This window comes from Ovis aries, chromosome 5, assembly GCF_016772045.2.
Source record: "Ovis aries strain OAR_USU_Benz2616 breed Rambouillet chromosome 5, ARS-UI_Ramb_v3.0, whole genome shotgun sequence".
In the NCBI taxonomy this organism is placed as follows: domain Eukaryota; kingdom Metazoa; phylum Chordata; class Mammalia; order Artiodactyla; family Bovidae; genus Ovis; species Ovis aries.
In genome coordinates this window covers 59,358,778-59,385,765 of record NC_056058.1, presented here as the reverse complement: position 1 = coordinate 59,385,765, position 26,988 = coordinate 59,358,778, and the positions used below count along the sequence as shown (strand labels likewise).

Below are 26,988 nucleotides of genomic sequence, written 5' to 3'. Positions count from 1 at the left end.
GCTGTGACTTGGGTTTTTGGAAATGATCCCCAGGTAATTCTAATTTGAACGTGGTTCTAAACCCACAGCATCAGCATCATTAGGAGATTGTTAGGAATGCAAATTCATAATTCCAGATGTAAGGGATCCGAATCTGCATTTTGACAAGATACCGGTAATCTGTATGGACTTTAACCTTCGGAGTGCCTGCTCTGAAGCTGTGTTCTTGCCCTTAGCATGTGGTTAGGGTGGCGGTGGTGGTGACCACAGTGGGAAAGGTTGTCTTCGAAGATCTCCACCCTGAAGAGTGGGTCCGAGCTGCCTTAGGGACCCTAAGCTGTGGGGGGCATTCTGGTGGGTGAGGCAGGTCAGGAGGGGGCTGCGCAGCCACGGCTTGCGCAGCATGGAACGGGCTGGCAGAGTGTCCAGGTGTTTGTCTGGCATAGCGGCAGCTGTCTGGGCCAGGGCCCAGCAGGTGTGGGTTTCGCAGAGGCCGGTACAGGATGTTCACATTGGGCCCCACGGGCCTCCCAGCAGGCTCCGTGTTTCACCGTGCGCTGCTGCCTTTCATGTCTCTGGCTCAGCGATGCTGGGAGCCTGGCACTTTCCAGTTACCGAACTCCCCCGTAGACAGATCAACATCCTGCAGGGAAAAGAGGCTGGGGTGGCGGCAGTCCTCTGAAGACTGGGGCCTGCCATGGCACACAGCCTGTGTGAATGCTCGTGCGGAAGGGCGAGCCCTGCGGAAGGTCCAGGGCCAGAGCCTGGGGCGGGAAGCTAGGGCAGGCAACAAGGCCAGCAGGCGGACTGCCTCACAAGCAGATGCCAGGACTCGCCCGGCCGTTGCTGTGTGACTAGTGGCTGTCCAGTGCCCTCTCTGTGTTTTATATCACAGATGGTCAAGGGAGATGTCCCAATCCCTGAGATACAGCAGGGGCAGGGCTAGAGCCATGGCTTGGGGTGACAGGTTGGGTTGCCACCCCCCCGCAGGGAGGGAGAATCAAGAACTAGGGTCCTCCCTGGATGCTGGGGGATCTTGAGCCTGTTCAGCACAGTCTCAGAGCCACATCCACACAAGCACGAGACAGAAAGAAACACATGTGGGGGGATGGAAGGAGCATCGCCTCTTTTCTGGAGGGTAACTAAGGGTTTGGGGGAGTATAGACTCTGGTCTGTGCGGTAACTGCTAAGCCCCCTCTCTGGTGATTTAAGAAAGCTCTGACCTCCTGGGAGGAAGGTTCCCAGGCCTTGGTGAGTGTGAGGGGCTCGGGGGAGGGTCTCAGAACCTTCCCAAAGAAGCCTGCCAACTGCGATGCTTTTCTCCCAGCTTCCTTTAGCAGGTTTCTTTGTTCGTTCCTCCTGTGGCCTGTGGCGGGGAGCGTTTTAATGCTGGATGTTTGGCAACACACTCCAAGCTTCTCCTGCTGGCACTCCTGGGTGACTCTGGCAGTTCCCAGCAGGGGCCATGCCCCCCGGAGCGTCCTCCACCCCCACCCCGGGAGCCATGGCTTCCCCTTTCCCATGGGGCCAGCCTCTTTTATTGAGCAGCTCCCAAACCTGGGAGATGATTTTTGTGTGTATTTTTAAACTACTCTTTTTATATAAAATGCTCGTACTATAAACAATTCCAAGAAGCCATAAAGACATGAAATGAAAGGTAAAAATGTTTCCCTGTCCCAATCCCTGCCAAATCCCCCTGGGAGCCTTTTGAAAGCTACAGCTGCCCCAGTCCCACCCCTGAGGGTGGGGGATTCAATAGGTGAGGCCCCCCAGTTCCTGCCTTTACAAAGTCCTGTCGGCAGTGGCAACAGCCAGGAGATGCTCAGCGCTAACTCCCTGCCAGGGGCTCTGGAAGCTTCCTAGCCACAGCCTCACCAGGCAGACAAACAGAAAGAATTCATCAACATTTTAGGGGATGGTGGGCACATGGACCTAGCTAGTGCTGCCAGAGGTGACTGGCCCCCGTCCAGCAACCTCCACAAGCCTCACTGTCCACCTGAGCACTGAGGGGTTAGTTCCTCGGCTCCCTAATGACCAGTCCCAGGACACCAGGTGGAAAGCATGGTATGAGCTCATTCAGCTGTCCCTGAGCTTCAGGTTTATGCAAGGGAGTGTGCAAGGAGGCAGTGAGACGCATCTTTCTTGTCTTTCTCATCTGCTTCCCCACCCCTTCCCCATTCTTGGTCCTCCAGGTTATTTCTCCAACTGCCCAGGATCTGGAGGCTTTTTGAAGTCCTGTGGAGGGAGGGAACATTTCCTGTTCTGAGACTAGAGGTCTATTTTCTGCCCTGGCTCCTGTGCCTCTAGCCAGAACCCCACTGCCCACATACCTGCTGGAGCCCACTCACTCTGCTGGCAGAGCCCTCAGGCTTCCCCAGGTTCTGCTCTGCCCTGTCATGCCCTGCTGGTCCTGTCTGGCCCCAGAAACCTCTCCCCAGAGTTCCCACCCACCCACCGCCTGCCGAGCTCTGGGCAGACTTGGCCCCCTTAACCCCAACACCCTGGAAGTCTGCCCCCAGGAAGGGAGGGAGAAAATTCACAAAGCATCTATCACAATGGGTGTTGGGAGCAAGGCTTCCTGGTGACCAAGCAGGAGGCTGCAGACTAGCTTCTCTCAGATCTCTCACCATCATGGGACTACACTGAACTGGATGGATTGATTTCTCAATTATGAAAATAGGAGGCAATACAGTACAGTAATTATGAACATAGGCTGAAATCCCAACTCTGCTACTTCTTGGGTATGGGAATTTGGACAAGCTGCTTATGACTGTGGGTCCTCAGAACATAGCAGAAACCGGCAGTCAAGGTCTTGCTGTCATCACACCTGTTTTCTAGGCAGGGAGACTGAAAAGAACATTAAACACACCAGTAAGCTGGGTATTTTCAAGTAGTGATCAGTGTTAACAAAGAAAATAAGACAGGGTAATGGGGGTGTGATGGGGCTGGAGGAAAAGGCAGCTGGGGAAGTTAAGGAGGTGACATGGTGCTAGGACCTGCTTGAGGAGAAGGAGGCAGCCATGAGAAGACCCAAGAAGAGTATTTCAGGCAGAGGGCACAGCAGGTGCAAAGGCCCTGCGGTGGGAAGGAGTTTGCAGTGCCTGAGGCCACAAAGGAGGCTAGTGTGAGGGGGAGCTTCAAGGCCAAGATGAGGCAGAACTCGGCACCCTGCAGGGTCTTTCTGGATGTTTTTGAGGACTTCGGATTGTATTATAAGTACTTTAGGAAGCTGTTGGAAAGTTTGAAGGCAGGATCTCATTTCTATTTTAATAAGAAGTCCTTGGCTACCCTCTTAACTATTGACTGGGGGGCTGGGGGGAGCCTTTAAGAGTAGTTCCTCAAAGTTCTGAGTTGTAACAAGGCTTGACCACACTGGTGATTACCTTGATTTTGTCAAGAGACTGCTTAACGGAGCAAGCCTCAAAGGTGAAGAGGAACTCAGCGCCTATATTTCTTGAGGTTCCCTGCATATTAGATAATGAAAACATTTCAGAGTTACAAAAATTATTATATAAAGTATATGTTCACATTCAACAAATTAATGCTTTTAGCACTGAAGGTTGCAATGCAGTGTAACTGTACTGTGCACAAGATGATTACAAGATTTATGAAAACAGTTCCTAGCATTTCCAGCAGTGACGTCTGGTAACCAGTCACATGTTTAAAGCTGTGTGAGCAGCGTTTTCTTCTTTCAATCCTGTTAGTGTAACTCTGCTCCCAGGTGACCTTAAATGGAGAAAAACATCAGAATTCTGGGTTTAGGTCCTTTGTCCCCTGAATGTGTAGCCTGAGGCAGGAGTCCCCTCATCCCTTCTGATAGGTCCCACTTTGAGTTGCCTGGTTTTTGGTTCTGCTGGGGATGGTGGGTGGGGGGCAGGGTCTGGAGCTGGGGAGGGTTCAGTCATCCTCTGCTTACTGAGGGCTCTTGGCCAGCTCTGGATGGGGATCCCCCTCTTTTGCCTGGGAATCAGCCTTCCTTCCCCTCCACCTCCCTACCCTGAAGGATTTGGAAGGAGACAGAGAGGGAGGAGAAATGAGGATGCCCCCAGCTGGGCCAGCCATCCCCCTCTAGCCTGCAGCTGCCTTCAGCTGGGGAGTGGAGCTTACACTCTACTGAAAGAGGATTGGACTTAATTGCTTTGCTGATGGAAAAGCCACATTTCAGTATTGATCTTGGTTTCTGCAGCCCTTGGAGTACAGCTGGTGATTCCACTAACAGAGAGGGGAAGGGACAGGGGAGCTGGGCAGCCTAGGGACAGGGCTGGGATTTTCTTCCTCCTCATCACCATCCCTGGTGCCCACCTTCCCTGGAGGGGCCATTCAGAGAGCAGGGTTCTAGTCCTGACTCCACCACTGAGTGTCTGTGTGAGTTCCCTCCTGTGGGCCTGAATTTTCCCACTCGGGAATAGGAGGCAGATGGAGATGATAGTGATGAGTCAGGGTGTAGAGAACAGGACAGCATTGGGTTTTGAGTTTTATCTTTTTTTATTTATTTTTTGAGTGGTTTTTTTTTTTTTTTTTTTGCCGTGCCACGTGGCCTGCAGGATCTCAGTTCCCCTACCAGGGGATGAAGCTGAGCTGTGGCAATGAAAGCCTAGAGTCCTAACCACTTGGCAACCGGGGAACTCCCTGACAGGGTTTTACTGCTCACCCATGGAATCTGACTACCTGGATACAAAGCATGGCTCCATTGCTCACTGCAGTGTGACTTTGAGTCATATACTCAACCTTTCTGAACCTCTGTTTCCTTCTCTGTAAGGCCAGCACAATGGTAGTATTATCCTCAGAGGATTGTTGGGAGGGCTTGAGATGCATATAAAATGCTCTGCACAATACCTGACACACAGTAGATATTCTGTATTTGTGACTGGCTCCTGTTATACTGTTGGGTTTGTTTTGTTTTTTAATTAAGGCATTAAATACCAAACTGTGAGAAAAGCACCACAAAGGAAATTGAAAAATGATCAAAACAGGGACAGTGATGCCCACAGCCCGGGCTTATCAGGAGGACTGAATGGGGTCACAGGTATGATTGTGTTCAGCAGTCTCAGAGTCAGAGATCATGGGTGCAGATCCTGAACAAGGCCTCTCTCCCTGGTGGGCAGCGAAATCTAGGGGGTTTCGACAGAAGTCCCAGGAAGCAGGTGGGAGATCTCTGGGTAAGCCCCCACTACCCTGCAGATTCTTTGGGGCTCTCTGTGTCCTTGGTGCTGACTTCTCTCACAGTAGGCATCTTCTATAAATTAATACAACCCTTCTCCTGCAGAGAATACCTACTCCCTTAGGAAGATTTGTTCTTTCATTTAGTTATTTCTTCTTTTTTTTAAGGTTTAGCTTTAGTCACCTCTTTATTTATGTATTTTAAAAATTGTATTTATTTATTTACTTTTGGCTGTGCTGGGTCTTCATCACTGCGCGGGCTTTCTCTAGCTTCGGAGAGCGGGGACTGTTCTCTAATTGTGGTGTGAGGGCTTCTCATTGAGTGGCTTCTCTTGTGGCGGAGCGTGGGCCTGGGGCCCTTGGGCTTCATCGGTCGTGGCTCCCAGCCTCCAGAGCACAGGCTCAATAGTTGCGGTACAGGGGCTTAGTTCCGCATGTGGGATCTTCCTGAGGCCATGTGGGATCTTCCTGCTTCAGGGATCGAACCCGCGTCTCGTGCATTGGCAGGTGGATTCTTTACCGCTGAGCCACCAGGGAAGCCCGTTCATTTATTTCTTGAGCATCTTCCATGGGCCAGGGATTTAGGTAGATGCCAGGGGTACAACAGAGACCAAGTCCTTGCCCTCAGGGACAGCGACATCCCTGAGACAGAGCGGCATGTGCTGTCTAGGGGCCCTGGGAATGCAGAGGTGGAGCCCCCAGCAGCTGGCAATCAGGGTGGGCTGCCAGAGAGAGTGACATCCAAGGATGGCTAAGAGTGAGTGATGGCCAGTGCAGAGCAGCTGGGAGGCTGAGAGGGAGCTTTCCAAGCTGAGCGAATCGCATGTGCGAAGGTCCCAGAGTGAGAGGGCTGGGAAGGGCGTGCCTGGAGAGCTGAGGTTCAGCAGTTCCACTGGAGAAGGTGCAGTGGGAGGGGCAGGGCTGGGGGAGGGCAGTCGGAGCCTGATGTGGGGTGGGGGTGTTCCAAGCTGCCTGGAGTTTGGCTCTGATACAGGCAAGAGATGCCCCTCGGTTGAGAACCCTGAAAACCGAGACCCAGGGCGGGGAAAGGACTTCTGCCTCACTGCAGCCTGGGTTTCTCTCTTCCGCTGCATCTCACTGCCTTCTTGGAGAACCCAGAGGCTCTGCCCAGGCGACCTTGCCCAGGCCCTGGGAGGGAGAAGTCATTAGAGGCTGTGAGGAGGGAGAGATGGGGTGGGTGGAGATGCCTCCCTCCCCTGGACTCATCTGGGCATCTGTGTGTTTCAGACCACCAGAAGCTGGAGCGTGAAGCCCGCATTTGCCGCCTGCTGAAGCACCCCAATATCGGTGAGCTGGGGGATGGGCGAGGGGTGTGGGTGGGACCTGGCCCAGTTCCCCTGCCCGCCCTGGTGGGTGTTTGTTGAGAGAAGGGGGCGGCTGCTCTCTTCTTGGGGATGGCAGCAAATAGAGGTGGGAAAGGGGGTGTCTTTCATGGTATCCATACTCCTCCGCAAGCAGCTTGGTTGGGGGGAAGGTGAAGAAGGGGCCCTTCCTCCCAGCCCACGCTGCCGGCAGCCTCCTTCAGAAAAGCTGTTTCAGGAAAACTTCCGAAGCTCTGAGAGACGAAAATAGGCCAGGCTTAGCCTTGACCAGTGTAGCCCACTCCCCAAGCCCACCCCCATGCTGAGTCAGCCTGGCACCGTGGCCCTTCCCACCTGCAGGGACCTCCAGTGCCGGTCTCTCCAAGCCAGCCCCAAGGTGGCCCCTGCCCCAGAGTGGACTGAACGCAGGCTGCATGGAGTGGCTGTGCCCAGGGCAGGCAGGATGGCTCTGAAATAGCAGCTGGCTGCCTGACCTCCCTTCCCCCGTCCCTGCACAGCTGAGGGGCTGTCTCACTGCGTGGCAGGGCTCTGAGTCATGATGGGGAGGGAGTGCAGATTCTAGATACAGTTCTGTCAGGGAATGGCTGTGTGACCTTGGGTAGGAGCACTACCCTCTCTGAGCCGCTTTCTCCCATCTTTGCAAGGAGAGGGCTGTCTGGACCAGCTGGGCATCTTGTTAAAAGGTGGATTCTAGCTGAGTGTGTCCGGATGGGGCGTGAGGGTCTGCATTCCTAACACACTGTGAAGTGACACCAAAGCTGCTGGCTCACCAGTCACACTTGAGCAGCAAGATCTAGGTGCTCTGTAAGGAACATTCCAACTCTGACAGCTACCACGCCTTCTCCCTCAGGAGGGGAGCATCTCTCTGTGTCCAGGGCCCCAACAGTTAACTCCTCTGCAAAAGAGTAGCATCTCCATCTTCTATTTATACCCAGAAAGCACCTCCCCTTCCCGTGCCTGGGGAAAGGAGCAGAGCTGCACAGACAGCAGCTGGAGGCTTGGGGCTAGAGTCGGAGAAGGGGCAGCAAGGCGGCTGGCGGGGAGCCACCCTGGTTGGCCCCTGACCTGCTTATGACCATGGGCAATTCCTGTCCAATCTGGGCCTGCCTCCAGCTCCCCAGCTGTACAATGGAGGGAGCCATGAGTGGTCTTTGACTAGAATTCCATGGTTCTTAGAAAGCCCTTTAATCCTGGAAGAGGGAGATGGGTGTGTATTTGTGCCACTGCGCAATTGCAATTGTCTGCGGTCAACACTTCCCCATCCTTCAGTCGCTCACTCCCAGCTCTAGTAGCGAGCAGTAAGTTATGGGCTCTGGGGCTGACAGACCACAGTCAGATCCTGGGTTTGCTGCTTAACTGCTGTGTAACCCAGGACATGTTGCTTAACTGCTCTGAAGTTCAGTTTTCTCATCTGGAAAATGGGAATGATAGATACCTTGTAGGCTTATGATGATCAAACAAAGCATAGCACAATGAGAGGCCCCAGGGAAGGGCCTGGATCACTTAGCTGCTCCACCTTTTCTCAATCTACACCCTCCAACAGAACAACCTTACTGAAAGATTTACCTTTTGCCTGAATCTTTGTATGATTCTCATTCCTCTGAGCCATCAAGATTTTGAGTCATTCGTTTGGGGCACTATATATAATATGCTGGTTAAGAAAATGGAATTTTAAGTCAGACACACCTGGGTTCAAATCCCAGTTCTACCCTTTATTTGGTATCTGAGCTTGGGCAGGCTATGAACTTCTCAGACTTAGTACTTTCCAGTGTGAAATAAGGGTAATCATGGTACCCACTTTCTAGAACTGTTGTGAGGGTTAAGTGATATATTGCAAGTAAAGTACTTAGCATAAGCCTGGCAGGTGGTAGAATCTCAGAAATGGCAGCCATCATCTTCATTATCATCATCACTTGAGTTATGACTCCTTCATTCATTGACCTGATGTCAAGGACATCCGAGACCCCACCATGTGCCAAGGCCTCTGCTAGTCTCTGAGGACGTGTGGAAGAAATGAGGGTGGGAGAGGAGTCGGGTAGCTGATGGACAGGGAAGTAGAGAGCGGAGCTGAGATCCAGAACGAGAAGATGCTTAGAAGAACCTAAAGCTATTGTCAAGGCTGGAAGGGTCCTTGGAGGGTATCACTTTCTGAGCCTCCAAGCACCTCAGTTCAAAGTAGTTGTAATCTGTCTAAAAGAGAGCAGATCAGTCCAGATGTGGCTATAGAACCTGAGAAGTGGGTCTGTGCCCAAAGAAACTGGACTATTCAACCTGCTTAGTGATCCCAGCCAAGCTCACTGCTCTCTGCCCGTGTGTGGCCACAGCCCAGCCCTAAGGGACTAAGTCAGGAAGGTCGCTGGCTCAGCACAGGGTGAACAAGCTGTACCATACACAAAGCATTTCCCTCCTAGATCTTGCTTCGGGGAGGACAGCACTCTGCTCCCTGTACCATTAGCACCTGCTGATGAAGTGGACCCCCACCCCCACCTTAAAAGCCACCCAAGGAGCAGGAGGAGATAACCTGAGAGTTTAGCAGGTGATATGGGGTGGCAGAGGGAAGTGAGGTTAGTGAGGAAGATGGCGATGTCTTCATTTATTAAGTTTTTCCTAGTGCCAAGCACTGTGTTGAGCGCCTTACTAGCATCTTTGAATTAACTCCTGACACCAGTCCAGTGTAGTGGTATTGGCTCTGCTGCTAGGAAAGGAGGCTCAGAGAGGTTACATAATTTGCCCAAAGTCACACAGCTTCTAAGAGGTGGAGCTGGTAAGCAAAGTCAGAGAGTCGACTGCAGAGCGCATGTTCTCAGTCCTTCTGTGACCACCAGGGGTGTCTTGTTGGGGGGCAGTGGCCGGAGGAACGAGTATGACCCTTCAATTTCTGAGAAAGAAATGGTAACTGTTGGAAACAGGACAGAATGTCAGAAGTTCATGAATCCAGCTACGCAAATGAAAACTAGGCTCCAGATTTGTTTGTTCTGTGACAGTGGCAGCACAAATGCCCATGGGCACAGACATGCCAGTCTCCCCATCAGGTAGTGGCACCACCATGCAGGCCATAGCCTTGGGATCCTTGCCTCTCTTGGGCTCTAGGCTGAGTTTTTCCTCAGGGCAGCCTCCAACCACAGGAAGAGAGGTTTTATGCATGAAAACAGCACTGAAATGAGGAATCCTGTCTCCTGTGCTCTGAGCCAAGATTTAGCCACCTCTTGGGGACTGAAGCCAACTCCAGGATCATCCCGCAGGTGGGGACTGGAATCCAGCCCGTATCCCCCTGCTCAGAGGGCCAGCCTTCAAAATCAGCACAAAGGTACCATCGGAGCTAGAGGAAGCTCTGGAGACAACCTCTCCCATTCTGTCCATTTCCCTGAGCCCCGAGGACCTTCTCTAAGAGGCTGAGGCTTCTGGCCAGAGGGAACCCTAGTCTTCTTGGAGCTCCTCCCAAATGGCTGTTGACCTGGTTCTAAAAGCCCTTACTTGAGATGCTTCTGGACGCAGCTTGGCTTCTCAGAGATTCTCACAATCACACACACAAAAAAAAGGAGTTAAAACCTCAAACACCTGAGCAGAGTAGAGGAGAAGGAGTTTGATCCTGAAGAATCCTTTGGGAATAAAGGGTCTTTCTCAAAACTTTACCTTGTTACACCATTAAAGCAAGTTTACAGTAGATAAATGATAAGACAAATAATTTTAAAGTATTTCCTATAATCTCAGCATATGGAGCTAATATTGATAATATATACTTCCATGTGATATCTGATGTCTGTAGCTTCCTAAGTACATCTAAACATATCAGGTCAGGTTTCCTACAAGCAGAGCCTGAGGCAAGGATTCAGGTGTGTGTGGGAACATGAGGGCGTGCTCTCAGGGGAGACCTGCAAGGATAGCGAGAAGCAGGATGGAGGAAGGGGAAAGGAACCAAGCAGAGATGTGGCTTCAGGTCAAGTCTAACTCTGACCTGATCCCAGGTGAAGGGTGCAGTGTGGAGGCCTCTGGAACATAAACCCTGTCTTGGAGCTGTCCCTCCTTTAAGGCAGACTGGCCCTTTGCATGGCCTCTGCCTCCCCACATTAGTTCATCATTGCCTGAAGGCTGTTGGTAATCTTGTGGGCAAAGTGGGCAGTTCCATCAGCAGTGGGCAGTTCTCCAGAGAAGGAGGGCACCTGCGCATGGTTAGCCAACCCCCCAGCAGCTGCAGGATGGCTGCACCATCTTCCTACAGGAGGTCTGAGCAGGGAACCAAAATAGAGCTTTCAGATTCTGCACACACAAAATATAAGATGCTCAGTTCAAAACACACATACATTTCAAAAGTCTATTTTTGCTTTGAAATGCATTTAAAAGTTGAAATAGATTGAAGGACGAAGGGATGGATAGAAATATAGTAAGGCATATATAAGAAATGGAGTAGGAAATGACAACCCACTCCAGTAACCTTGCTTGGGAAACCCCACAGACACAGGACCCTGGCAGGCTACAGTCCATGGAGTCACTGAGTCAGACATGACTGAAAGATTGAGCATGCACACACATATGAGAAAACAGTAATAATAGAATCTAGGTGGTATGTACATAGGTATTCACTTGACTGTATTTTGAAATTTTTTATTATAAAATGTTGATTAAAAAATTAAACCAGGATTAAATTATACGTACTCAGGCTACTTAGTTTTTCAGTTCAGTTGCTCAGTTGTGTCCGACTCTTTGAGACCCCATGAATCGCAGCATATCAGGCCTCCCTGTCCATCACCAACTCCTGGAGTTCACTCAGACTCACGTCCATTGAGTCAGTGATGCCATCCAGCCATCTCATCCTCTGTCGTCCCCTTCTCCTCCTGCCCCCAATCCCTCCCAGCATCAGAGTCTTTTCCAATGAGTAAACTCTTTGCATGAGGTGGCCAAAGTACTGGAGTTTCAGCTTTAGCATCATTCCTTCCAAAGAAATCCCAGGGTTGATCTCTTTCAGAATGGACTGGTTGGATCTCCTTGCAGTCCAAGGGACTCTCAAGAGTCTTCTCCAACACCACAGTTCAAAAGCATCAATTCTTCGGCCCTCAGCCTTCTTCACAGTCCAACTCTCAACATCCATACATGACTACTGGGAAAACCATAGCCTTGACTAGACGGACCTTAGTCGGCAAAGTAATGTCTCTGCTTTTGAATATGCTATCTAGGGTTGTTCATAACTTTTCTCCCAAGGAGTAAGCATCTTTTAGTTTCATGGCTGCAATCACCATCTGCAGTGATTTTGGAGCTCCAAAAAATAAAGTCTGACACTGTTTCCACTGTTTCCCCATCTATTTCCCATGAAGTGATAGGACCGGATGCCATGATCTTCATTTTCTGAATGTTGAGCTTTAAGCCAACTTTTTCGCTCTCCTCTTTCACTTTTATCAAGAGGCTTTTTAGTTCCTCTTCACTTTCTGCCATAAGGGTGGTGTCATCTCCATATCTGAGGTTATTGATATTTCTCCCAGCAATCTTGATTCCAGCTTGTGTTTCTTCCAGTCCAGCGTTTCTCATGATGTACTCTGCATATAAGTTAAATAAGCAGGGTGACAATATACAGCCTTGACGTACTCCTTTTCCTATTTGGAACCAGTCTGTTGTTCCATGTCCAGTTCTAACTGTTGCTTCCTGACCTGCGTACAGATTTCTCAAGAGGCAGATCAGGTGGTCTGGTATTCCCATCTCTTTCAGAATTTTCCGCAGTTTATTGAGATCTGCACAGTCAAAGGCTTTGGCATAGTCAATAAAGCAGAAATAGATGTTTTTCTGGAACTCTCTTGCTTTTTCCATGATCCAGCGGATGTTGGCAATTTGATCTCTGGTTCCTCTGCCTTTTCTAAAACCAGCTTGAACATCAGGAAGTTCACGGTTCACATATTGTTGAAGCCTGGCTTGGAGAATTTTGAGCATTACTTTACTAGTGTGTGAGATGAGTGCAATTGTGCGGTAGTTAGAGCATTCTTTGGCATTGCCTTTCTTTGGGATTGGAATGAAAACTGACCTTTTCCAGTCCTGTGGCCACTGCTGAGTTTTCCAAATTTGCTGGCATATTGAGTGCAGCACTTTCACAGCATCATCTTTCAGGATTTGAAATAGCTCCACTGGAATTCCATCACCTCCACTAGCTTTGTTTGTAGTGATGCTTTCTAAGGCCCACTTGACTTCACATTCCAGGATGTCTGGCTCTAGATGAGTGATCACACCATCATGATTATCCGGGTCATGAAGATCTTTTTTGTTAGTTTTGCTTTAAAATAGTTTAAAAACATCTTTCAGTCATTATTTGTAAATATATTCTATTTAAGATTTTAAAAAACATTTTATTTAAATTTGTATCCCTTCATCTTCCATCTCGGGTCCCCATCCGTGGAGGCACCCACTCTCCAAACTTTATGCAGAGAATACTTTGGCTATCTGATGTGAAGAGCTGACTCATTGGAAAAGATCGAAGGCAGGAGGAGAAGGGGATGACATAGGATGAGATAGTTGGATGGCATCACCAACTCGATGGACACAAGTTTGAGCAAACTCCGGGAGATAGTGAAGGACAGAGAAGCCTGGCGTGCTGCAGTTCATGGGGTCACAAAGAGATGGACACGACTGAGCAACTGAACAGCGACATGAGGGCCATATGCTTTAAGGGACTCAATATTGTATGTGGCAGAAATTCAGATGGCCCTGGGGCTCACAGTGAAAAGTCTCACCCGCCCACAACTCCAGCTGTTCTAATTCCCTTCCCCAAGGCCACCGCAGTGCCCACATCGCTCGATCATTCCAGAGAGACGAATGCCATACCCAAGCTGAAATGCAGCCTCCTTTTTAGAAAGGACTGTGAATACTGCTTTGCTCTTTCACCAAACAACAAAATTTAGATATGATTCCAAACTAGTGAATAAAGAACGCTGCATTATTTTAACATTTTCCATTGTGTGATGTACCATAACTCTTTGAGCCCACCCTCCCCGCTGCCCATGGACCTGTTTAGGTTGTGGTACAGGGAAGGACATGAACTTGACCTGGGAGAACTTGCCCTTGGCTGACAGGGTACAGGCCCCCTAGAGTCAGCCCCAGGCCTTGGGCTCTCCCTCTTTTTTTTTTTTTGAAAGAAGCTTAGGGAGTAATTTTGGAAGCTCTGGGCTCCTGGGAGCTTTGCCTCTGTTCTTGGTAAATGAGGTATGAAAAGATGGCAGTTTCTCAGCAGGCCAGAACTCTGGGATTGCTGTCATTCCCTCGTCCACCAGCTCTGTTATCTCCTCAGACCTGGAAGCGGAGGAGGGCTGTTAGCGCAGGGCCAGCACTGAGTCAACATGGATTACGTGCCTCATGGAATTCTCACAAGCCTGCAATTCCAGCAGTTTCATTCTCATTGTCCAAGCAAGGAAAATGAAGTCATGTCTGACTCTTTGTGACCCCATGGACTGTAGCCTACCAGGCTCCTCTGTCCATAGAATTTCCCAGGCCAGAGTACTGGAGTGGGTTGCCATTTCCTTCTCCAGGGGATCTTTCCAACCTAGGGATCCAACCTGGGTCTCCCGCATTGCAAGCAGACGCTTTACCATTTGAGCCACCAGGGAAGCCCTCCAAGCAAGGAAAGAGGCTCAGAAAGGTATAGCAACTTGGTCAAAGACGCACAGCTAGCAAGTGGCAGAGATTTGAGTCACAGGCTCTTCCCACGACCCTGGCCTGCCCAGCAGGGAAACTGAAGGTTGAAGAGGGAAGGGGTCTAAACTCTGACCAAAGCTGGGGTCTTTTGTCTTTATGCTCAGGCTTCTTTGGGTGATGCCTGAGATCAGGGAAGGCTTCCCTGGTAGCTAAGACAGTAAAGAATCCACCTGCTAATGCAGGAGATGCGGGTTCAGTCCCTGGGTTGGGAGGATCCCCTGGAGTAGGAAATGGCAACCCACTCCAGTATTTTTGCCTGGAGAATCCCTTGGACAGAAGACCCTGGCGGGCTATAGTCCATGGGGTCAAAAAGAGTCAGATATGACTGAGCAACTAAACAACAACAAAGGTGAGCCTTGGTTCATGCTTTGTCAAAGCACCTGGTAACCGGCTTGAGCTCAGTGACTTTCAGAGAAATCGGAATGTTGGCTATTTGAGGGGTGAGAGGGGGTGAGTGGGGAGCCCTGTGTCCTGCATAACCAGCTACCTTGGTCCCTCCTGCAGTCCGGCTCCATGACAGCATCTCTGAGGAGGGACACCATTACCTGATCTTTGACCTGTAAGTGTGGCCTCACCCTGGGGTGCCCAGTGGGGATGGGGACAGCCCTGGCAGGGGTGACTTCACTGGGTCCCTTGGTTTGAAGTGTCCCCATAGCCCCCAGATTGGGCTGAATTCTCTCTTCTGAGAGAGTTTCCCAAAATGTGGTAGGCCTGCCACCCAAGCAGTGCAGGCTGGTTTCCTGACATACCAACAAACACTTTTAACTTTCATCATCATATATTTAGTTTTGCTTCTATTTGTGGACAGTGATGCTGGTTTTCCATTTCTAGTGGTGCTATGAAGTTTCCTTTCAGAATAAATTTAAAGTTTTTAAAGCCAGGCAATTGAGTGAAAAGCAATCACGAACTGAGAGGCCTCAGTGGCTCTCGGCCTCATCTGTAAAGAACAGCACTTGAGACAGTGGGGGAGGCTGTGCATGGCTGGGGTCGGGGAGTGGGCGGGGGGCAGTGGGGCTTTTGGAAATCTCTGTACCTTCGGCTCAGTTTGATGGGAACCTAGAGCTACTCTTTTTAAAAGTCTATTAAAAAACAACAGCAACAAAAAGCTCCAGCCCTTGGATTTCCAAGAGCCTGATGAATCATAGTGACATGTTCTGAGTGTCCCACCCCCAGTCCTGACCTCAGCCTGGCTCTGGTGGAGGAGAAGGCCGAGGATGGAGGGGAGGGTGGACTGGAAGTCAGGAAGGGAGTTATATCAGGGGGCATCCCCGTGGCCTCTGGGGCCCCTCTGTTTGGGGCTGAGGTTCTGAGGTCCCTGGGCCCCATCCTTAGCTTCCCGGAGACTTCCAAAAGACGCGGCACCTGGGGCCTTTGTGGGAGGGTGACTCTGTGCCTGTCTCCCCAGCGTCACCGGCGGGGAGCTGTTTGAAGACATCGTGGCCCGGGAGTATTACAGTGAGGCGGATGCCAGGTGAGTGAGAGGTGCAGCCTGGCTGCGGTGCCTGGGGGCAGAGCACTCTGCCCTGGGGCCTCCCGGGGAGGCCTGCCCTCACCCACCCCTCTTGCTCTCTCCCCAGTCACTGCATCCAGCAGATCCTGGAGGCTGTGCTGCACTGCCACCAGATGGGGGTGGTGCACCGGGACCTTAAGGTGAGTGACCCCCACCCCCACCCCAGCGGCCGGCTCATGTGATCCCAGCCCCTCCCTCAACCTGCAGAGCCGGGGCTATGATCATGGCCCCATTAGCTTTCCTGAGTTGGGCTGCGTGCGAAAAATTTTCCCCGTTCTTCAGATGAGGAAACGGAGCTCAGGGAGGTAGAACACCTGGACCCGGGACCCAGGTCTCCCGACTCCCAGCCTCAGGTGATTTGTCCCAGGCCAGGTGAGAGGCGGCTAGACTGCCAAGGCTGGCTCTGGGGGCGGTGCAGATTCCAGCGAGGCCACCTTCTAGCTGCAGGGCCTCAGCTTCATTATAGTGACGGTTGCCATAGCAACCTCGGTCCAGGGTCAGTGAGGATGTCAAAGGAGACAGCACAGTGCCTGGAACGTAGAGGTGTTGTTAATCTTGCTTCCGGTCTCTGGAAGGGAGTGAAGGGTAGGAAAGCAGGCTTTGAGGCCTTCCGAGTCCTGCCTCTTCCCACTTGAAGTGATGAGCAGGACTAAGCAGAAGCAGGTGTAGGCTTGGCACTGGCTGCACAGCCTGGCCAGTCAGCACAACTTCATGATGCTCCTCTGCTGGGCCTCGCAGCATCAGTGACTGGTAGTTGCCTAACATCATCTCCATTTTGCAGAGCAGGAAACGACGGCCCAAAGACTCCAAGGGGTTTTCCCCGAGAACATGCAGTTCAGTTGTGCTTGAGCTAGGGCTGGAGCCCTGGCCTCCTGACCCCGGTCCCCTGCCTTCACTGGGCTGGGGCTAAAAAGCCACTGACTGAACCTCCTGCTTCTGTAGCAGCCCCTTCTAGGTGACCCTGCTGGGTGTCCATCAACCGTCTGCTTTTTGACTTTCAGTGACTATGAACTCACTTTTTATGGGGTAGCCCCTTGAACTGTTAGGAAATGTTCCTCCAGTCTTTCCCCATGGTGGGGGCTTCACCTGTGAACCCATTTTACCCTTTGGGGCCACACAGAGGTCAAGCCCCCCGCACAGAGCAGCCCTGGAGGCACGTGGGTGGCTTTGCAGCAGCTCCTGAGGCTTCTGCAGGCTGTTCTCCATTCCCCCCAGTGGAATTCCCAAGCCTTCCCTGTCCTAGCCCTTCCCTGGCCCTCCTCCTGTCAGCTCAGACCCCTCTCTGGGGTGCAGGGCTCTGACCAGAACCCCTGCTCACCCCTGACGGTCACGAGCCATATGTGGCTCCGCACCCGAGCCCAGGTGAGCTCCCCACGTCTCAGTCTAGACCCGCAGGCAAGTGTGCACGCAGAGAGGGTCTCGGGCAAGATTGCAGGGCAGGTCTCCCCAGGGGCCTGTTCCCATTATAACCACAGCCCCTATCCGAGAGGAGGAACAGGGAGAGAGGCAGCACAAATTTAGGCCACTCTGGGTAGATTAATTAGTGGCACATTCATCAAATCAGGGCAGAACAGCTACCAAGACCCAGGACATGCTGGGAACACAGTCCCCAGAGGACCAAAGAGGCCTTAACCAGGAGCAGATGAAGCTATACTTGTTTGTGTCCTGCCTAGCTTTGGGCAGTGAAAGGTCGGATGTGGAACCCCTCCTAAGTTCTAGTGGGAAAGCGGGTCAGAGGAAACCAGCTGTCTGCAGAGACTGGGAGCCCACACCCCCCATCTACAAACGAAAAGTATGAGTACTGATGCCTATCAAACACTTGTAGGACACTGGGAAGTGCTTTACAGGGATTTATTGCAATTAATCCATATGCCACCCCATGAAGTAGGTATTATTCTCACTTTTGTAGAAGAAACTGAGGCCAGAGAAGTGAAATGAATTTACCCAAGTTCCATAGCATAGAATGGCAGCACTGGGATCAGAAGCTAGGGCTTTCTAAATGGAAAGTCCCCACTCTTACTACCTCTCTGTCCTGAGGAGAAGGATTTTCTGTCCTCAGACTCAGCAGAAGATGGCAGCCTTCATGCCTCCATAGGACAGGTGGCACGTAGGAGGTCCTGCAGCAACCAGCCTGGAGGGGCTCAGAGCACATCTCTAGCCAGACTGTGCCTTGATCTGGTTCTATCATCACCAGCTGTGTGACCTCGGTCAAGTGACTTAACCTCTCTGAACCCCAGTTTCCTTATTTTTATTCATACTTCAGTGCCGTCTATGTGCTGCCCACTGTTTTAGGTCCTAGTGATACACTGGTGGACAGAAACTCATATTGCACAGAGGTGACAGATAATGAATAAGCACATAAATGGGAAAACACTTAGAAATTGTGATGAGATCTATGAAGGTAACAACAAGCTGCTAAGACAGAAGATACTGGGGAACTCCTCCTTTAGTTAGAGTAGTCATGGAGGGCTTCTTGAAGGAGGTGACATGGTGAAAGCTGGATGATGAGAAGGAGCCACACCTGTGAAGCTCAGAGGGAGAGCAAATCACGCAAGGGGAGCAGGAAGTACAAAGGCCCTGAGGTGGAACGAGAGTGACTGTCTCTGAGGATGTAAGAAGGCCACTGGAGAAGGGGAGTGCTTACCCTAAAGGATTGTTGGGAAGACAAATCGAACGATGCATGCGAAACCCTTAGCCCAGTGACTGGCGTATAGGAGAAGCACTGCCCCACTCCTCCTCAGCCCCAGAACCAAACCCTGCTGGAAGCTGAAGGAGGGCTTGGCAGGCTGAAGAAGGGTCTTCCGTTTGCAGCAGATGGAGGACTGCAGTGGAGTAGTCCCGTCTCTGGGAAGTGCAGGGGTCCTGTGGTTGGGGCTGGAGGGAGGCAGGGGCAGGGAGCCTATGGATCGCTCAGCTGCTCCTCCTGAAAACCCAGACCTCTGGAGGTGAGATTCTGAATCTGCTCCCTTTCCCCTGACTTCTTCCTCTCTCGCGTTTCCTCTTCTCTCTGGTCCTGGGAAGCCGGAGAACCTGTTGCTGGCCTCCAAGCTCAAGGGCGCTGCAGTGAAGCTGGCGGACTTTGGCCTGGCCATAGAGGTAGAGGGCGAGCAGCAGGCATGGTTTGGTGAGTGGGGGCAGGGGGTGGCAGGGGTGTTGACAGCCAGCCTTGAGTTGACACGAGGGCCTCTAGGAACGCTCTGCCCGAGCGGGGGCTGGTTGGAGGTGGCTGTTGCTCCAGCCAGGGCTCAGGGAGCAGAGGGTTCCTTACCCAGACTCTTTGCATCAGTGGTTGTCACCCATCCTAGCTCCCTGGGGTCCAGGCCTGGGACTTGGGTTTCCATTAAAACAGTACATGACTTCTTCACATGCGCATCCAACACTGTCGGCTGGAGGCTTCTGTGAGTTCCCCAGCAGCCTGGGTGCTAGATTATCATCTTGATTTTACAGATGAGGAACAGAGGCTAAGAATCTAAGAACAGGTTACAGGAAATTAAAAGGGGTGGAGTCAGTTGACCCAGCGTGCTCTTGAGATTTTGGCATAATTGAGTCATTTCAGCTATCTGGGAATACTTTTTAGTGAGCAATATTGATCAGTGGTTAAGAGCTTGAGCTCTGGGTTCATATTCTGACTGTGCTATTTACAAGGTGTATGACTTTGAGTGAGTCATTTCTCTGAGACTTCATTTCCTCGTCTATAAAAATGGGGATAATAAAATATGTTCCTTGGGACTGTGTGAAGATTAAATGAGATCAGGCATAGAAAGTTCTCAGTCTTGCTTAGCATACATACTCCTTAATAGGAGCTATTCTCAAAATAACTTACCAAAACATTTTGGGTGTCCATTATTTTAAATAGTTCTCCCAACAGTGCTGGGAGGTATTTAGGATAGAAATCCCTAATCCCTTATTTTACGGATGAGGAAACTGAGGCCCCAAAGGAAAAGGGACCTACCTAAGGGACTTAGGGCAAAGCCAGTGTTAGGGATAGGCCTCCTGCCACCCCAGGACCAGATCCTGGATGGAATGGGGAGAGGGTGAGGGTTCAGCTCAGCCTGGAGCTGACAGGCCAGGACCTTTCACCTTGAGGATCACCAGCACTTGACTGGTGGAGGCTTCAGGGAGGATTCTGCCAGACATCTGTGACTCTGAGGCAGGGCCCTGTGGGAAGGACCCTGGGATGGATGGATCAGTGGCTCCGCCATGAGGCCCTCAAGGCAGGTGGGAAGGACCTTGGGATGGATGGATCAGTGGCTCCACCATGAGGCCCTCAAGGCAGGTGGGAAGGACCCTGGGATGCATCAGTGGCTCCACCGTGAGGCCCTCAAGGCAAGTGGCGACAGCACACTGTGTCCTTGTCCACCCTGGTCTAGAGGTGTTGCTGTCTTACCAGGTCAGGGCTTCCAGCCCTTGGCTGGCTCTGGGGGCAGGGGGTGTTTTCCCCATCTCCAGGGAAGCCTTATCCCTCTTCCAGCAGGACCTTGCTCCCAGTTACTTACGTGCCAACCTCTGTGTATGTGTCTGCCTGTCTGTGTGTCTGGGGAGCAGGGTTCGCAGGGACACCCGGATACCTCTCCCCAGAAGTGCTGCGGAAGGACCCATACGGGAAGCCCGTGGACCTGTGGGCCTGCGGTGAGTCCATCTGAAGGCCCCTCTGTCCCCCTGGCTGCCTGCCCTCTGGTGCCCTCTCCCTCCTCTCCCGTCACTCTCCTCCATGTGCCCCCCATCCCTCCTACTCCTGGGGCTCAAGGTTCTCCTGGTCCTCTCCCCAGGGGTCATCCTGTACATTCTGCTGGTGGGGTACCCCCCGTTCTGGGATGAGGACCAGCATCGCCTGTACCAGCAGATCAAAGCTGGCGCCTATGATGTGAGTGGTGCTCCTGTCTCCAGCCTCCTTGCCAGCCCCTGGGCCCCATCCAATGAGAGTCAAGGGCCAGTGAGGCCAGAGACCCAAGGACGCCTCCCTCCTGCCCTCCTGCCACTCTCTAGCTTTGGGGTGGGGGTGACCAGCAGGTGGAGCCTGAGGGCTGACTGGGGCCAGACGATGAACTGGCCATGCTAGTGACTGGAGCAGCTAAGCGATGGAGATTTAGTCCATGGGGCCCCAGAAGGCAGAATTAGAACAAAGTAGGGTGAGATATAGAGGGGGCAGGCCCCAGAAGCCAGATTATCTCTCCATAGTTATACACACACAGTTATATAGCTAACACACATAGCAGTCTTCTCAATGCTTTCTATTATTATAATCTTCATACCAGTCATGACATAGGTACTGTTATTACCGCTTTTTTACAGATAGGGAAGCTGAGGCACAGAGAAGTTAAAGAACTGGCCAGACCACATAGCTAAGAAATGGTAGAGCTGGCTTTAGTGAGCCCAGGCAGTCTGGCTTTGGTGTCCATGCTTCTGCCTACCAAGTATACTGCTTTTCTGCACAGCTGATATCTATCGAGCCATGTGCCATGCATTTTACATCATATTTAATCTTTACAACATCTCTAGGGATAGCTTGAGGGGTCACATGTCCAAGGTGACTTGTCCAAGGTCACACAGCCCAGGAGGCTGAGCTGGGACTTGAACCCAACCTTCCGATTCTGAAGTCTGGGCTGTCACCACTGACCTGCTGCTCTCCAGATAAGAAATGGCCTCAGAAGAGCAGAGGGAGGCCTCCTTTGCCCCAGCCATTGCTCTGATTTGTCCCGGGGTCAGGGGACCTTGCCCCAACTCCTCCTGGTTGTGGATGCCCGAATGGATGGGCAGTAGGACCCCTGCCTGCTCCCCTGCCAGTCAGGGGCTGGGGGATCGCAGGGGTGGCCTGGGGTAGGCTGGGCAAACTTGGCCCCTCTGCCCCTTCCAGTTCCCATCACCAGAATGGGACACCGTTACCCCGGAAGCCAAGGATCTGATCAATAAGATGCTGACCATCAACCCATCCAAACGCATCACAGCCGCTGAGGCCCTCAAGCACCCCTGGATCTCGGTGAGCCTTCCTCAGCAAAGCCCCTCCCGAGGATCCCTCCAGACCTCAGGATTAAGGCCCTTACAGAGTCCTGGACCTGCCCACTGCCCCTAATGCCCAGCTTGGGGCTGAGGGGGCTTATTCCAAGAGACTGACCTTGCTGTGTTTCTCAGGTGGAGAGTGTCAGTGGGAGGCATTCTGAGTTGGCACCATGACTGGTGGGGGGAGCTATTGGCTTCAAATGTCTCATGCCAGGATGTTTATACCATGCCCTAGAACAGAGAACTGTTCTTCACAAGATACCCACCCCATCCACAGGATATTCTGGGAGTGGGGGGACCTCAGGTGGGCCTGCCTTCCACTCACAGACCTCTCCCCTACTTCCTCCAGCACCGGTCCACTGTGGCCTCCTGCATGCACAGACAGGAGACCGTGGACTGCCTGAAGAAGTTCAACGCCAGGAGAAAACTGAAGGTAACAGCAGGTCCTCGTCCTCCATACCCCACAGACAAGGGGATAGGCTGGCCTGGGTCTGCACAGAGGCCAAGAGACCCGCTTACTAGTTCTTTCCTTCACTGAGTCAACAAGCGTTATTGACTGCTGCCCGTCTGGGCTGGGCAGTGAGCGGTGGCGAGGACAGACCAGTGACCAGGACATTACGGGGCAGTGGTGAGTGCTGTGACAGCCTGCCAGAGGGGACAGAGAGGGGAACAGATCTGCATGGACTAGGGAAGGATCCCAGAAGTCTTTCTGGGCAAGTGGCATTTGATCTGAGATCCCAAAGGATAAGCAGGTATTAACAGTGTAAAGTCAGATGGGGCAGGTGTTCTAGACACGGAGAATAGCCTGTGCAGAAGTCTGGAAGCATGAGCTTGACCCCTTGGGGGACAGCAAGTGTTTCAGTGGGGCAGGGAGAGGTTTCCAGGAAAGATGTGCCACCATGGTAGGGGTGAGAGACCCCAGCTGCCAACCGCTGGAAAGGAGCGGCCAAGGGACTTGACGGCTGTGCCCCGAGGAAGTCACAGTGTGCCCGAGGCGAGCCCTGAGCCGCCGGCCTCTCAGCAGGTCTGTGTGTTCTCGGGGCTGCGACAGGTCCTGTCCTGGACCTTGCCGGGGGCCCTGGGAGCAGGTAGGAAGGATGACCGAGGGGCCCCCAGCTGGCTGGAACAGAGAAGCCATCAGCATGCTGAGTGACAGATGCTGAGGCCCTGGCTCCTTCAGAACTTCCTCACCAGCTGCCCCCAGGTCTGGTATGGTGGCTCAGGACAGGGACATGGGCCCAGGGGGTGGTGGTGAGCGTGATGCCACAGGAACTGAGTCTCACCCCCAACCCCCAGTGGGAGCTGTCATAGATGTAGTTTCAAAGTGTCACAATCAGGGAGTCTTAAAATCATGGACCGCTGGACTCAGAGAATCTGAATTGGCCATTGGTCTCCAGCCCCCTTGTTGATAGGGGTGGGTTTTTCCTCATTAATCCTCCAAGGTTCTGAGCCCAGGAACTACAGAGAGGGGGATGAGCCAGTACTAGAGTGGGGAGCTTTGTATCCAGGTAGGAGATGGAGACAGAGAGACCTGAGGGGTGCAGAGCCTAGTGTCCTTGCCCAGCAGGAAACTTCCTTGGCCTTTAGGAACCTCCACCGACAAGTGTGCCTGAGCACATCCACCAGCTCTGGCCAGGCTGGTGGGATCTATTAATATCTGCTCCTTGGATGGCCCTATCCCCTAAGCAGTGCCAGTTAAGGCCTAGCTCACCTCTGCCTCACCCTTCTCCCGGGAGGCGGGGATGGTCTCGGGGCTGTGGGATAGGAGAAATGGAGGGCAAGGAGCTTCAGAAGGTTTTCGTGTCTGAATGGAGCCCCTTCCTCTCCTTCCCCACCCCTCCCATCTCTGTCTCTCCTCTCCCCTCACCTCCGGCCTCCTCTCCCCAAAACCGCCTTCTCTTCTCTGTTGCAGGGAGCCATCCTCACCACTATGCTGGCCACCAGGAACTTCTCTGGTAGGTGGTAGGACCTCAGATTCATCCTCACATACATCCTGCAGGAGGTGGGGCCATTGTCGGATGGGGTGTCTGAGTGCCCTCAGGCCAAAAGGCCTGGGGAGATGGGGGCTGTAGAGAATTCAGTCACTAAGGGCTTAGCTCACCTGATACCACCTGCAGAAGTGGTAAAGGTCAAAGATCATCAAGCCAAGGGCCCACAAGGAAGGGTAAGAAGTTAACCCTTACCTTCCCTACCTCACAGTGGTGCTGGGTTCTCAGGCTGGGCCAGCTGTGGGGAGGTTCCCCATATGTCAGGATCCAGATGTGGGAGGGACAGAGCCCAGGAGGAGCGGCATTCCTGTTCCCCACAGTTACCAAGCAGTTCCCATGCTTTCCCTCATGTGGCCTTTGTGACAAGGCGATTGCCACCCCTGTTTTCTGAATGAGGAAGCAGATGCTCAGGGAGGTCAACTCTGACATACCCCAGGTCACGCTGCTAAAGGGAACTTTCAGGGCAGGTGTGACCAGTCCAGAGCATGTGCTCTTACTAGGCTGAGTCACCAAGGAGTCCAGGGTAGGAGCCTTTGGCCTTGGTCAAAGCCAGGCTGGTTAAGGGAGGGAAGGCCCAGTGAACTGTGGCATGTGGCCCCGAAGAGAGAAGGGGAAGGGATTAGCATCAGGGCTTAGCAAGAAGCTCTCCTTGGCATGCTGGAGAGTGCCGTGGCCAGCGCCAGCCAGAGGCGTCTCCCTGGGGAGCCCAGGATGGCTGACAGGGCAGCTGAGCAGATATAGCAAAGCTCACCCGAGGGGCCCTCTGGCTGGGGCTGGTGCCGGGGCCGGCCAGGGAGGACTGCTGTGGACAGCTGGCCAGCCCCACCACGAGGGCTTGGCTCTGGGAGCTGCCGGCCTGGCTTCTCTGAGAGGGCCCACCTGCCCACTTAACCAGCTGGCAGAATAAGACCCAGGTCTGGGAAGGCCCTGGAACTTCAGATTTGGGCTTTCCCCACCACCCAGATCTGCCTTCCCACGCGCTCCCCAGACAGGGATCCTGCAGTTCCTTAAACTGAAAGATGAGCCACCCAGGCAGTCAGAGTCTTTTTTTAACAACTGAAGGGCCCCTTGGGCACTCTAGTCCAGAGCTCACAAAATGGAGCCCATAAGTTATTCCCTCTCTCTCCATGTGCTTGGAGGGCCAGTGGTGTTTAAAAAAATTTTTTTTGAGGGGGGGACAGTGGGCAAGAGTTTCCAGCATTTAAAAACCAGGAGATTTCACAGAAAATCTGAAAATTAGAATATGTGGCCTCTGGGGACCCCCACTCCTGTCATAGCGGGCTGGAGTAAGGGGGGAGGCCCTTGGAGGCATGAGGGGCAAGTCCTCCCTTTGCTTGCTGTGTATCCTGGTCCAGCCCACAAAGTACATGGAGGATGGAACAGCTATTCCTCTCGGCTTTGGGATACAGAGGTACCCCACCCCCAACTTTCTTTGCAAGGTGGAAACTTGGCAAGAGGGGGAAAACGCACAAGAGCCTGAGAGGGGTCATCGGTGGGAATGTGAGGATGACTGGCGGGCTGGACCAGCTGTGAGTTCCACCCTTCTGAACCTCCGGGGCATCAGTGTTCAGTACCGCCCCTCCTCCCCAGTTTGCTCTCACCCGGTGAAGGATTTAGCACGGCTACTGTTTACTGAGCATCTATTGCGTACATGTCAAGTGCTGTGTCTCATTTAACGTAAAGCCATTTGCTTGAGATCTGGAGCTGCCAGAAGTCAGGCTGCGCAGGGCTTGGCGTCCATGCCTTGTCCTGCCTGGTGCCCTCTCCAAGGGCTCTGACCAGCAAGTGAGAAGGAAGGAAATGGGAAATGCCAGGTGAGGCCTTCTTGGGAGTTGTCGCTCTGCTTTTCCTGGCCACCAGGGAGATGGCCAGCCCCAGCGCAGAGCTCTAGAGTTTGAGGATGGGGAGGCCTCTTCAGGGAATGGGTGCTCTGGCTGGGGTGGGCACCAGAGGAGCAGGGAGTCGGGGGGGTGGGGGGCATCTGCTTCTTATCACCAGCAAAATGCAGCCCGCAGCTGTCCAGAGTGAGTAGGCAGGGCTGACACATGACCTCCGCAGCAGCATGGGGCTAAAATTAGAGCCGGCCGGGGCGGGGAGGGAGCGTCCAGCCCCGGGCTGGGGAGCCGGGCCTCCGGGTTGGCCACCACCAGCACGAGTGGTGACCGGGATCTGGAGGGAATCCCCAGACTGAAAGCGCTCCCACGGTCTGGGGCACAGTGGGCACCTCCTCAACCCATGGAGCCAAAGGGTCACTCCTGACACTGCTGAGAACCAAGGGGAGCCCAGGCCCACCCCTACGCGGTGGGCCACCGGCAGTCCCTGGGCCACCCCACAAGGAAGAAGAGCAAGAGGAGGAGGTCTCCTCACATAGCTGCTGCGGCTTGGTGTCCTCCACGGCCCGTGGATGTTGCTCTTCCTCGCACTGTGGGCCCTGGTGCCCTGCCTGGTATTGGTAACCCTCTACTTTTTCTCCTCTGCAGGCGGGAAGAGTGGGGGAAACAAGAAGAACGATGGTGTGAAGGTAAGCCCCAGCCAGCTCAGCAGGGCCTGCCTCTGGCTTGCAGGGCCTGGCTTGCAGGGCTGGGGTGAGAGCCAGGCTTGCCAACGGGGTTCTTGGCAGATGCGCTCACCCATGCAGCCTGGGGTCCCCAGACCCAGAGACCTGGGCTTCTGTGCCCACCCTTCCACCAGCATGGATGGGGGCAGGTGGGGGAAGGGAGGGTTGAAAGAGGGTGGGAGAGGAAGGTGGCTTGGGGTTGGGGTGGGCATAAGGGTAAATTAAAGGAGATTTCTGTGATTCTGGAGGACTGGTGAGTGAGAGGGCACAAAGAAGGGACAGAGATGTTATGAGGGGTGACCTCCTCCTTCCCAGGTGTGGGCTGGCTGGAATGGGCCCCTGACCCAGTGCATGCCCCAGTCCAACCTACAAAGCCTGCAGGGGATGGACAGCCAGTCCTCTAGGCTTTGACATCCAGAGGTACCCACCCCCATCAAGGCCTGCCGGTTCAGTGCTAAGAATCCCCTCCTCCCATACCCCCACCCCACCCCACCCCCAACCCAGGCCTGCCCCGTCCCCACCCCTGATGCCCGTCCCCACCCCTGATGCCCGAGTTGCTTCCCTCCACACCCCACTGACCCATCCCTCCCTCCTTTCTCTTCTCCCTCTGCTCTCTGGGGCCTGGTCCCCTGCTCTCTGCAGCTCCCTCCTCCCCTGCCACTGGCTCGCCTTGTGGGTTCTCCTCTCTTGAGACCCTGCCTTTTTCTGGGCTCAGAGCCCTGCCTGGCCAAGGGCCCCAGGGCTGGTCTATGCCCAGAACACTGGAAGGTGTGGGATGCTGTCCAA

General features: G+C 53.0%; 1 protein-coding gene across 2 annotated transcripts in view; it reads left to right on the top strand.

Annotated features, from left to right (window-relative positions):
* CAMK2A (calcium/calmodulin dependent protein kinase II alpha) overlaps positions 1–26,988 on the top strand; it is a 65,500-nt gene that overhangs the window by 16,887 nt on the left and 21,625 nt on the right. For both annotated transcript variants that reach the window (XM_004008973.5, XM_004008972.5), the window contains exons 3-13: positions 6,388–6,447; positions 14,655–14,709; positions 15,556–15,621; positions 15,728–15,800; positions 18,682–18,784; positions 20,206–20,289; positions 20,430–20,524; positions 21,515–21,637; positions 22,007–22,090; positions 23,570–23,612; positions 26,126–26,166. In XM_004008973.5, the coding sequence (XP_004009022.1) occupies positions 6,388–6,447; positions 14,655–14,709; positions 15,556–15,621; positions 15,728–15,800; positions 18,682–18,784; positions 20,206–20,289; positions 20,430–20,524; positions 21,515–21,637; positions 22,007–22,090; positions 23,570–23,612; positions 26,126–26,166 (827 nt within the window). The remainder of the gene's footprint in view (positions 1–6,387; positions 6,448–14,654; positions 14,710–15,555; positions 15,622–15,727; positions 15,801–18,681; positions 18,785–20,205; positions 20,290–20,429; positions 20,525–21,514; positions 21,638–22,006; positions 22,091–23,569; positions 23,613–26,125; positions 26,167–26,988) is intronic.